This window comes from Poecile atricapillus, chromosome 1 (assembly GCF_030490865.1).
Source record: "Poecile atricapillus isolate bPoeAtr1 chromosome 1, bPoeAtr1.hap1, whole genome shotgun sequence".
Lineage (NCBI taxonomy): Eukaryota > Metazoa > Chordata > Aves > Passeriformes > Paridae > Poecile > Poecile atricapillus.
The window spans coordinates 108163638-108176544 of record NC_081249.1 but is presented as its reverse complement, the minus strand read 5'-3'; the positions used below and the strand labels follow the sequence as shown (position 1 = coordinate 108176544).

Below are 12907 nucleotides of genomic sequence, written 5' to 3'. Positions count from 1 at the left end.
CTGGCCTCTAATAATCTGTCAGATAAGGTGAGACAATTACAGAATAATGCTCTTTGCCATGCTGTTTCGTCCTAAATTTTTATCAGGCTTGAAAGTGAACTTTCAGACAAGAAACTCTGGATTCCAGTCCTGGGCTCTGCAGCAGGTTGCACTGTGTTATCAGAGTGTTCTGCTCTGGTCCTATGCGTTAAGAACCAACATTCCAAAGTTCTGCCTCTAGATTCCAGTGCTTCTCTCACAAATCAGTGCTGACCTGATAGAAAGAGATGAACTCCTCTGTGTGTTCCTGAGGGGGTGATGTAATTTTATTTGCTGTCATAAATGGCCTCAGTTTACACTGTCCACTGGCAAAAGATCATCAGAACCATGTGTTCTATCCTGGGTGCCAAAGTCAGGGCTCAGTCTTTGTGCATGAATAGCACAGGTGGGGGTGTACAGGGAAAGGTAAAAAGGAAATTTATCAGCTCTCAGCTGATAAATTGCAGTACAGTGGGAGTGGGTCTTTTCTCTCAAGAGGTGTAGATTGGATATTAGGAAGAGGTGGTCATGCATTGGAACAGGGAAGTCATGGAGTTGCCATCCTCAGAAGTTTTCAAGAACAGACGTGGATATGACTTGGGAATATGGTTTAGTGGTGAGCACAGTGCTGGGCTAGCTGTGGGACTCTATGGTCTTTTCCAACCTAAACAACTCTGATTCTGTTTCTGGAGCAACTTGAGGGTGTTGAAAAAAGGATGTACAATTTAAGGAAAAGAATAGCAGGATTTTTTTGGTGTCTTGAATGAAGGACCTGTCTTTGAAACTGAACAGCATTTATAGAATAAAATCTAAGACCAGGTTTTCTTACATCAGCAATATGTCCAAAGTATATTGGGTCAGATTTTTTTGTATTCTTGTAAATTTTTAGTGCTTTTTTCCTTGGTTACCCTATTTTCTACAGCAAAAGTAAAACTATAAACTTTATTTTCTACAGTGCACATTATACTAAAAAAATCTTGGTATTCAAGCAGTTGTTTTCAGTTTTCAAGTACTTTTAGAACAACTGAGGGAGGGAAATACCTTGAAGCTAAATTTCTAGTAAATTTCATGTAGTAGAAAAACCTTGTTATCACAGCATCTAATATAAACTTTCTAGAGAGTTTTTAAGAGCTTATCCTGCCCACATTTTATGTTTGAGTTGAACTTGCTTTTAAGTCAGATGCATGTTATTGAGATGGTGTTTCCACCTGTATTCCTGTGGCTTTTCTATTTGGATAATTTTGTGTCAGAAATGAATAGATCTGAGGCTAATGAAATACTGTAGGTTGTAAAATACTGAAATAATAGCTTATTGCCCTTATATTACCAGTTGCTGGCATTTCCATATTTATATTAAAGCTAGTCCACTCTCTTTTTATTAGCTATTGTTGGTTTGATGGCCAATTTAATTTCATCATTGTATTAAAAGCCACATATACCAAGAATGATTCTAAGCGTTTTCAAGCTATTAAAGTAATGAAATAATAATACAGTGTTTCAGAGCAATTTATTGGCTTGCATATATTCATCAGTTATTTAGTTATCATTTCATCATTTTCCTTTCCCCAGCTCAAGTAGAAATGATAAGCCATTCTGTAACAAATTTCTCAAACAGAAAAAATATGTCTAAATTTTTTATATATATTTTTAAAGAACTAGTTCAGAAGATTATACTTTTAAATCAAAATAAATTTCTAAAAAAATAAGAAATGACAGCATGGCTTTTTTATTTCTTATGTTTGAGCCTGTCTCCTAATTAGTGGAAACAGAGGCAGACACCTTATGGGAGCACATCATAATTAAATGAAATGCTCATGTATGGATTTGAAGTCTGCTTTAGATGCAGGAACTGAAAGCTAAAGGACTGGTTGCTGAGCAGAGAAGTTGTCTGATCTTGTGCAACTGTCCCTTGAATTAGTCTCTCACACTGTTCTGAAGATCTTTGTGTGTGTACACTGGGAGCTGGGGTAGCCAAATGGAGCTGATGTGAAGAGAAGATGAAGGTAGCCAAGCACAAAAATAAAAAGGATATCTATAAGCATATATGAATTTTAAATGTGGTAGTTTGCAGCCTGTTGCCGCAGTTTCATCTGTCATAACAATAGTGCAGCCGCATTAAGCTCCATTTTTACATGTGGATTTACATTTTATCTCAATTTGTATTTATGACAAAGCTTTTAAATTTGTTGTGAACCTTTCATACTTTTTTATCATTATAGATTGCCTAAGAAAAAATGTGTGGTGTCTGCACATAAAAAGCCAGCAGATTTCCCTGAGTCACAGTAGGTTGAAAATTGTCTGAATATAAGCACAGAGTTTTCCTTTCAGTGCCCCAAGACATCCAGAAGGAGTTGCTGGATGTACTGTGGGTGATATAAAAGGCTTGTGTTATTTTGGAAAGGCAGGATAATGGGATACCCAAGAGTCTCAAATGCCTGAAAAATCAGGGCCTCTCAATCTCACTTGTCTTGCATTGGCAGCATCATTACATTAAATGAGACCTATTTCAGCTTCTGAATTGCTCCTATGTGTTATTGCGTTTTCTTTATGATACTGGACTGACCTCAGAGTGATGGTTTCCCCTTAACTGTAATAAACTGCTTTTGAGAGTTTTAAACATCATCAAACAGACTCATAACCCCTGTATTTGGTTTTATCCTACAACTTACTCCCCATTCCATAAATTTCCTGTCCTCTAGTGGACAGGCATGGAACATGTTGTCACTTTGGTAATAATGTTTTTGTGAGGTTTAGGTCCTGCTTTGTCTTCTGGTAGTCCAGCATTTGGAAAATTGCAGTGGAATTTTGCACACCAGTTTTTACTTACCTTCAAAGCCAGCCTTTGTTGGTTATGTTTCCTCTGGCTGCAGCCGTACATTTGTTTGTCTAGTGTTTTTTATTGAGATCTGAAAGTTCTTCAGAATTAATCACTTAGGAGCGCTGATGCCATAAAACTCAGGTTTAAAGTTGTGGTTTTTTCTATGTTGGGTTACTCATCTGTGAAATCCACAGCACTTATTACAGTGGTTTGGGATGCTAAACTTCAAGATGCTGAACACTTCAGATAGAGAATTTGAAAATACACCCAACATCCCTATAATGGGAAATGAATAACAAACATAAATTTTTAACCTTTGCATCCCAAAGATGTACAGTGTAGGTTAAGGTCTTCACTTCTGTTGTTTTGCAGTTGTACTTACATAAATTGTGTGTCTGTGTCATGTCCATTTTTAGAGCAAATTGACTTTTTAATGCCAGGTTTTGAAGGACGTTTTCATTCTGTCTTCCTGACACTTATTTCTGTGAGACCATTTATTTACATGTATTTATATCTGACTTGGAAGCCAGAATCATGTGACATTGAAAGGTCTCATCAAGGATTTTGAATGTTTACCTCTAGGGGTGGTGGGGAAAAACCCTAAACTATTTAGGTGAGCTATTGTAAAGTTAATGTAGGAAAATTCAGCATAACTTACTTTGAATTTCCTACATTCTTGTGTTAGAAGTTTCCAATGGGAAAGCCATCATGGAGACTCTGGAAATAGGGGAAGAAAACCTCTTTTGGACAGAGTTCTAAACAGGCTTGCTGTTTTAAGACACTTCACTCTTGACTCACAGACACAAAAGAATCATGATGTCAGCCATGTACTATATGTTTTGTTAATATATTTATCTCATGTTTCACACAGAGATGGTTAATGTAGATGGTGGCAAGTTCTTTACAGCTGTTATTTTGTCTTTGTTTAATTCAGTCTAAATTTGGGCAGTGTAAATGTAATTCTTTTGAGATACCAGTCTCTTTCTTCTTAGACAGTTGTTGCTGTTTTTTAATGTATTGAGGAGGATATATTAGTTTGTGTCAGAAACTTGGATTTCCGTTTTTTCCCTTGCACTTTTCCTCTTGTTGGAGTGTCTTCTGTAATAATAGGATCAGAAATACAAGGATTATTTTTACCTAGGATTTTCTTTAACTTAAGTCTAAGTAACTGTAAAAGAAGTTACTTGTGATGAGGGGCTAAGCTTTTGTCAGTGTGCTTGGCTCACTTAACATGTGTTTCATGCTATAACAGTATGCATTTTAAAAGCTTTACTTAATGGGGGCTGTAGTTTTTTATATCAAATGGTGGGATGTGCCTCCTCATATACACTGAGGAATGATTGGGACATGCCTTGTGAAAATGAAGTTGGTAAATCCCAAGGCCAGTTTGAAAAAGCTTAATTTCATGTACATCATGGTTTAATATCTGTTCTTTAAGGAACAATTTTTGAGTTAATTACAAAATGTAGAGTCAGGTATAAGTCTTGATGAACTAGTTAGGCTGCAACTTTTATGAATTTGTTTTTACTCATTTCAAACTAATTTTGAGGAAAAGTACAATGCCTGTTAAGCTGATTTATAGGTACTTTTCCCAAGGCGCTGTGTAATGACTGTATTCAGTATTCTTTATGCATGTAAAATCTGTAACAGCATATGTAAAGTATACACAGCAGCTAAGTTTTATATCTGGACACTGCAGAGAAGGGACCACAAATCGTAATTTGGGGTGAGTGGAGCATGAGTTTTCACATATCTTTGTTTTATGTGTGCTTTATATTTTTACTCATTTTATTACGACTTTTACTTATATGCAATTGTTTCAAGAAATAGCAAAGCAAATATGGGAATTAAAGCAGTCAGACTGTTTGCATTAGAGTTATATTTGTTAGTCTTGGGCTGAATTGCTATTTGTTTTGTGGTGCCATTCAGATTTTTCCAGTTCCTTTGCTCATGCTTCAGCTAAGCATGGTGATATGAGAGCTCTGGCTCAAGAAACTTCAGAAAACATTATTTGGAGTCTTTCTATTTCTAACTTTATTAATAAAACTTTATACAATGTCAGGAGAGAGGAATAAGATGATTGAGTACAGAGCTTGATAATTAAGCCTAGGAGAGACTTTGTAAATAGTATTGACATAAAATTAAGTAAAGTATTAAACAAGCATAGCAACTAAGAATTGAAATTGCCAGGGATCACTTGATTTATCTGTAAGGACACTTAGTTATGCTTCTACAAACCAGAGAAGGATTCAACTTTACAGCTCTTGTGTTGTAATAATTGTTTTCCTTGACTCTGCTTTCCCTGTGCAAAGCCCATGATACTCAAAAATTACAGCAACAAATGAGACAACTTCAGGTTTTACTGTAGGGGTAAGGTTGATCTATAGCCATGGCTAGATATATTTGAAAAATATTTCTTAAGACCACCTATACTGTAAAGAAAGCAACAAATAAATTTTCTGATTACTTGATTAAAATAATTGCTTCCCCACTTTTTTTATATTTTTCTGATATTTGCATGGTTACATTTCATTACTTTTATTGTTGGATAAATGTATCTGGGATTGGACTCTGTAATCTTAAAGGTCTCCTGCAGCCTAGTGATTCTGGGATATCCTTTTCTTTTGAGCATGGGAGTTTTCGTATATGTTTGCATAATAGAACTGAAAACAAAGTTTTAAAATGAATGAACCCAAAAATTTAGGTTGTGTGCCTTAAAATAGAGCAGACTCTAAAGTTGAACACTGTTCAACTGTGTAGACCCAAGTTTGAACTGTAAATTTCCTCCACTTGTTTATGGCTCTGCATTATTACTATCATGATATATGACAAATAATTGTATTTATTATCTATTAAGATTGTGTCTGTGAAACTTGTACAACTTTGTGTAAGTCTGTCAATTCCTGAAACGTGTAACCCTTAAATTTGGCTTTGTAGGTGTTTTGAATAAATACAAAACTAGCACTTGAACAAAATGGCTTCTGAATAAATGGTAAATTAAATGCACTGGTGCCTCACAAATGGGGGAAAATAAGGTCAATTTAAATGACTACAGAACAACAGAAGTTCTTATACTTTGTCAGAAGGATGGGATACAGAGATTAGTTGGGCAGTATAACTGTGGAGGTATAAGTTGAAAAGGTGAAATAACTGGTTGGTCATTTAAATGGCTTTCTAGTATCTTTTCCTAACTTTTTCATTGCTTAATGGTTTTAATTAAAGACAGTACGTGACTGGATTAATATATCACAATAAAGACATTTACTTTTCCCCCCTCCAGTATAATTTCTGGATTAAACCAGTACTACAGCTAATTAATGTTCTGAATGTAGATTAATTACTTCACATTTCTTAAATGTGCCCACCCTTCATAAGCCTGTCTAGTATGAATTATGCTAAAATATTGGAAAAAAAGGAATGCCAAGATGAGTAGGTTATTATATGCAGTAATCATCTTATTTCTGTGATGGGTAAATTGGGACAAAATAATAAAAGAGGAAATAGCACCATCAGAAGTGTGATATTAGAGAGAGGAGATAAGTTTTAATATTTTAAGAGTAATTTGCAAATTGTCAATGCTATCAGCAAGGAGGATCTTCACAGTATTGATATAATTTGCAGAAATACTCTTTGGGTCAGCTTTGCTAGCGCAGCTAACAGAATAAATTTTCCATGCAGCTTTACAGTGTTTGCAATAACTCTCCACTTTTTCTGGTGAGGTTTTTGATATCAATTACTCCATCTTATAAAACCTATTTTGAACTGTTGGAGTTAGACTACTGTTTACTGTTTACAATTGTACTTCCTCGCCTTATTCTATTAACTTTGATTAACCATCTGCATATACATATTTTCTTCTCTGTTGGTCTAGATGACCTGTTAAAGGCCCCTTTCAACTAAACATGTTTCTGTGATCCTGCCCTCTTCCATGACTGGGTTAAGGACACAGATAATCTATCAAAACAATGAAAGATACTTGCCAGAAGTGAAAAGGCCGTTCTTTGATAATTTCTGCTTCCAGACTACCTGTTTGGAATTGAGACCAAAGACAAGTAACTTTTTTTTTAACAAAAAGAGAGAAAGGAGTGGAGAAAACCTCAACCCCTTTCCCTTTTCATTTGATGTTTCTCATAATTTCATAGTTTTTCTTAAAAAAAAAAACAAAAAAAACCCTGTAATACCTACAATCAAACTAAAACATCTCAGTCATCACTTCCTTAAAAAAAGCAGAGTTAAGAATTCTGTGCTTTCACTTGCTTGTACATTTCTAGGTTTTAAATTTGCAAACCATCTGTGTTACGGTTTTAGTGGCAGCCAAGATACCAAGCAAAACCAGAGTGGTGCTGTTCCTTCTGTGCTGAGGAGAGGGGAGGTGAGGTGGGAGGATGTGAGAGAGGCGGAACTTTTTCTTTGCCTTGACCCAAAAACTGTCGTGTGCTTTTTGTGTTATCTGTGGTTCCGGGCTATGTGACATTGTTAAGGACTCACAGAGCAAGGAAAAAAAAAGATGGAATTAAGATATTAAAATTGCCTTACTAGATTGTTTGTTTGCCAAGTTAAACAAATCACAGTTCTCATCCTAATGACATTATTCTGCATGTCTATTTAAATTTATAAGAACATGGAAAGGAAATAGCAATGACAGGGGTAATTAGCAAACCTAACAGAAATCCATTTGGGAACACTTCTTCTCCCATCACTTACGTAGAGCTTATATATATTCTCACCTTTCAGCTCTTGCTGGTGAACATCACTCCTGTCTGACACGTCTGGTTTACCGTCCCTTTGCAAATCATCCCTGAGAGCAGGGTCGTTCTTCCTTCTCTTGACTTGCATTGTGTGTTTGTGTGTTCTTTAAATTAAATTTCTGTCTAGTCTGCTATTTCATTCTGTGCTGTGGCTTGCATAGAAGGCGTTCTATGAGTTATAAGTGACTGCCTGCATATGTTGTGTTATTTTATAGGTGGTGATTCGTGCTCAAAACGGTGCCCTCCTCTATCGTATTTCACCCTGGGCAAGATATGTGGTCCGTGATGAAGACAAAGTGAATTACGATTGGGTTCACTGGAATCCACCACAGTCATATATAGTAAGGCTTCAATTTTATTTTCAAGAGGTGTATCATGTTATCTTTGTATCCCTCTTTGGAGGAAAATAAAAGGAGAGAGCAAACTAGTTAAAACAGCTGAGAGATGAAGGGCTTTTGTTCATGGCTTAGACAGAAATAAATGACTTTAATGATGGATATTTTTTAGCTGCTTTTTCAGCCTACTGTAGTATATATAATATATATTAATGTGGTATTTTAGACTTGGTTTACCACCTGTTGGGCAAGATTGACAGATATTCTGGGACAAGATGGCTGTTTCTGGTAGGGAGGAGGGTAGGGAATTACCAGTACTGGATTTAGTTACCTGCAAATGCAATATTCAGTACTCAACACTAGGATAATATTCCATGAAGCCAGAAGAAAAACTTCCAAAATGAGGTGCCCATGCTCCAGTCAAATCCTGGTTTCTTTGTATCAGGAAAATTCTGTTACTGAATTTAAAGCCCTCTTTCTTCTCATGCACTGCTGTAAGGGAGAGAGCTCTTTGCATGATGTATGAAAAATACCCTAGGAGAGCATTTGGAAACTTCAGACTGTGAGTGATGTTGTTTCATATTAAAGCTTTTCATGTTTTCCCTGAAAAATGGTATGCAGTGGTTTATATTAGAGATGCTGTAGCCTCTATTTTGAGTTAAATTTTCTCATCCACCTCAACTTATGAAGCAACTGCTTGAGAGAGAAAAGGTTACTGGCATGGAAAAGATTTTCTTTAAAAATAGATAACATAATGTACACTGACTTTTTTTAAAGTGTGTAGTCTTTATCAACTTAGTGGCCTGCTCTGTGTATGATGCTGTGTGACATCTCAATGTCATCAAGAAAAGGAATGGGAAGGTATTTGGAAATGTAGTGATTGGGATGACCTAGAGTGAAAAAGAGGCCAGAACTTTTGGGTGCAGACAAAGACTTACTGAAAAAACCAAACAAATTTTTTATGAATAGTTGAGGTGTCCAATGGAAATAAACCTCAGGTAACAGGCCTCAAACAGTAGTTTTGTTCTTCAAATTGTTCCTTTAATTTCTCTTTACATGTGTGTGTTCAACTAGTTTTGTTCTACCTTCTCAAAATTTCACCTGAATAATAAACTAACAAAGAGGATATTAACTTCAATGGCCTCTGTATTCTTCAAATATTTTCACCCATCCAGAAATGCTGTGTACTCATCTCCAGAGTTGGGATTTTTAAATTATATTTTAATTAGAATATAGTAATTAGAATATAGTAATTAGAATATAGGTGATTCTGTGCTGTGAAACTGTATTCTTTAGGAATAATTTATAAATTTCAGTTAAGAGAAGGCAGCAATTTCACATACCTGCAAAAGGCAGGTTTGCTTAAAAAATAAAAACCTATCTTACTGTTTTCTCTATTTTCCAACAAGCTTCATAATGATTTAGAAGGACATCAAATGGCCTGGCTGCTATCAGTTTGAACACTGAATTGTAATTTGAAGCGTATGAGAAAAGTGTTGAATCATGAATATCCAGTTTCTTGTTCATAAAGGATGTTAATTTCAAACAGACATTTGCATTAACAGTTTAAAATGGTAAATTGCTTCTGAAATGTTTAGAATGGTCATAGAAGAAAAACACAATAAACCTTAAATTGTTTTTGATGTTGTGCACATCATGTGATTATGACAACACTCCTAAGCTGTTCCTAATGACAACTCTGATTTTTTTCCTTATAGCATAAGAATCCTTCTCCCAAGAGATTAAAAAGCCTAAGAATCTATGAATCTCACGTGGGCATTGCTTCCCCAGAAGGAAAAGTAGCTTCTTACAAAAACTTCACATACAATGTACTACCTAGAATAAAGGACCTTGGTAAGTAATACCAGAAATGCTTGCAGAGGTAATTTTTATGTGCCTGTGCTTGTTAGAAAAGATAACTGTCAAGTATCTAGAGGTATTTTTTGCATTTCCCAGTTACACATACTATGAAAATAGATTCTTAGGCAAGCAAAAATTATAAACAAGTGAAATCTGTGGAGAATAAAGAAAGACTGAAAAAGAATATGTGAATCAAAGTCCATTCCAGATTTTTAAGTAAAATATGATTGTTAAAGGCCAGATAAGTATTACAAGGTAATTTGCTTTTGTCATGATTTACTTTCAGCATGAAAAAGGACCTGTTTTTGTGACAGTCTTCAGAAAATGCTTCATTCTTAATTGGTTCTACTAGTGTAAAGCTTAGTTCTAAGGAAAGACAAAAGAATTACGTGGATAGTTCTTCTTTGTTTTGCCAGAATAGGCATGCTAGACTTCTTTTGTACCTGAACAGTAATTCTGAAGTATCAGAACAAAGAAACTTTAAATATGAAAGACCTTCCTCAGGAAAAGAACTTCTAGTATATAGGAGAGGATGTTTGAAAGAGCTGGTACCCTTATCTCAGGAAGCAAAGCAAAACTGTTCACTTCAATTTCACTTTAATTATTTCTTCCCATGGTGTCTTTGCACTGTTTTTGTAATGGACAGTGTTAGAACTTACTGCCTCTACTGCCTTGTGATGAAGTATATATTTTACATTGCTGTAAATTAATCATGACTTCTGTAGCTGAAACCTCTGTGGATGGTGGCTGTTTTTGTGTTTGATTTTTTTAAATTTTTTTTATTTATCAGAGTGCCCGAAGAAGACATTTTCTTGTAGCTTTACATGTTAAGTCAGTGTTTCATGGCTTTTGCCTTTTGGTAGAGTTGAGCATGCAGGTGAGATGAGGGAGTTTGCACATCTGGAAGTCCTTAATAAAAATCCAGTTTTGGATTTTACATTATATATCTGTGACTCCTTACTGATTAGGAATTTCACTTGTCCCAGGAAGTTAATAGGATTTACAGAGTTAGGAAAGCATTTTGCTTTGCCTACAATTTTTTTCTTTGTGGAGAAATGTCATGAAAAGGATGATACACCAAATAATAAAAGCAATATCAAATTTAGGGTATATAAAAATTATAACTAATGTTCCATCTTGTTTAGATTAAGTAAATGTAATGGGAATTAAGTTTTTTTTTTTTTAAATATATTTTTAAGGTCTGCTAGGTTCAGTTTTGGAGTGTCCTTTTAGGACAAGCTTAAAGACGTCACTGTATGAGAACTCTAATATATTACTAGTTTGTAGAAATATGTGCATGACAAATAGCAAAATAAGTAGCAAGCAAATTGAATGAGATTAATTTGATGCAATGTTGCTGTTTATTTATAAAAATGCTGTAAATAAAAATAAGTACAACAAGCCTGAAATATAAACCAGCAATGAATCTGACAAATTGCTGAGCTCACACCACTGTCTTCTAATAATAGCTCTGGTTTTAAATGCCACAGCTATAAAAAACAGGAAGAATAAAAAATTCCACAGCATCTTGTTGAAACTAAGAAATGAAGTGAAGGTTTTCTTCAAGCAGAGATGCAAGCAGAGAAGTGATGATGGTATGAGTCCTAATAGCCTGTAGATAAAACCTGATTCTTTAGAATTCCTTCCTTAAGAATGCACTGAGATATCTGAGGTGATGCAATGCAGTGTTGTCCCCCAGCCCTCCTGGACTACTTTGGCTCTTGGGTGAACTTGGAATAAAAGCACATGACAGTTGTGTTTTCTCTTTTTGGAAGGCTTTTGTATTTTGGAAGAAATAATTATTAAAGTTGGAAAAAAGTGATTTTGATGGGATAAAAAGAAGATGTCATATGGCATGAAGTTATAGTATTCCCTCTAAGGTGGAGAGATGTGGGTCTGATAGATGGGCCACTTGGTGAATAAGGAATTAGCAGGATGGTCACACTTAGAGTTTCAGTCAATGGTTTGATGTCCAAGTGGACACCAGGGGTGGGGTGGCCTCAGATTGAAGGAGAGTGTATTTAGGTTGGACTTGAGGAAGAAATTCTTTACTGTGAGGGTGGTGAGACACTGGGATAGGTTACTCAGAGAAGTTACAGATGTCCCATCCCTGGAAAAGGGGTGTTGAGCAACCTGGCCTAGTAGAAAGTGTTCTTGCCCATGGCAGAGGAGTGGGAACTAGAGGATCTTCTAGGTTCCCTTCCAACCCAAACCATCCTGTAATTTTGTCATAGTATGTGTAGCCAGTGCCCTAGACCCCCTGACTGCAAGTGTATAAAGCTGAAGCAGTTCAGGACATGCAGGTTAGCATAACTAATATTCTGAAGCTAAATAAGGATTACACTTATTCCTGTCTACATCTGGGAGATTCAATATGTGTAGATCACTTGACAAATTGACTGTTTCATTTGTAATGGAGATCACATAAGTATAAACTATTAGCTAGAATTGCTTTGTCAAAGTTACTGGATCTTTAGGTATTAACCATTAGGGTGAGAGGCAGCTAAAATGAGAGAAGACTGGAATGGATACTCTGAAGACAGGTATTGAATACTCTTTTAACTATCTTTTAGGCATTTGTTTGTTACATTTCTTTTTATTATAGGCTATAACTGTGTCCAGCTGATGGCTATTATGGAACATGCATACTATGCCAGTTTTGGTTATCAGGTCACAAGTTTCTTTGCAGCATCAAGGTAGGTTTAAGTACTCCAGCATCTTCTCTGTTCTTTTCCCTTCCTTCCCATCCATTGAAATCAGTATTGTGTGCAGGTGTGTGTTTGCAAGAAAGTGTATAAGGGGAAGCAATGGCTTAGGTATTTGCTCTACCTTCCTTTTAAATCTGAAATCAATTTGGCACAGTGATCAGCTGCTCTGTGAAACACTTTGGATAGCATACAGACAAAGAGTTTATGAGTAACTTCAGCTGCCATAGCATATTCCAGGTAATCCACCTCCAGCAGTCTTTATGCATGGGCTTGGGGTTGTGGAATTCTTGGCAGTAACAAACAGGATGTGTGGGGCTTTCTTTTATGACAAACTATACACTGTTCATAGTGAACTTGATCAAAATCATGGGTTTGTGTGTTCTGTGGGAACGCTTTTCCTTACAAGCTTGTACCAGAATA

The 12907-nt window shown here is 35.7% G+C and overlaps 1 protein-coding gene across 2 annotated transcripts in view; it reads left to right on the top strand.

The window, feature by feature from the left end:
• The window catches only part of GBE1 (1,4-alpha-glucan branching enzyme 1), a 138203-nt gene that overhangs the window by 50446 nt on the left and 74850 nt on the right, over nt 1-12907 (top strand). For both annotated transcript variants that reach the window (XM_058835917.1, XM_058835926.1), the window contains exons 4-6: nt 7800-7925; nt 9638-9773; nt 12385-12475. In XM_058835917.1, the coding sequence (XP_058691900.1) occupies nt 7800-7925; nt 9638-9773; nt 12385-12475 (353 nt within the window). The remainder of the gene's footprint in view (nt 1-7799; nt 7926-9637; nt 9774-12384; nt 12476-12907) is intronic.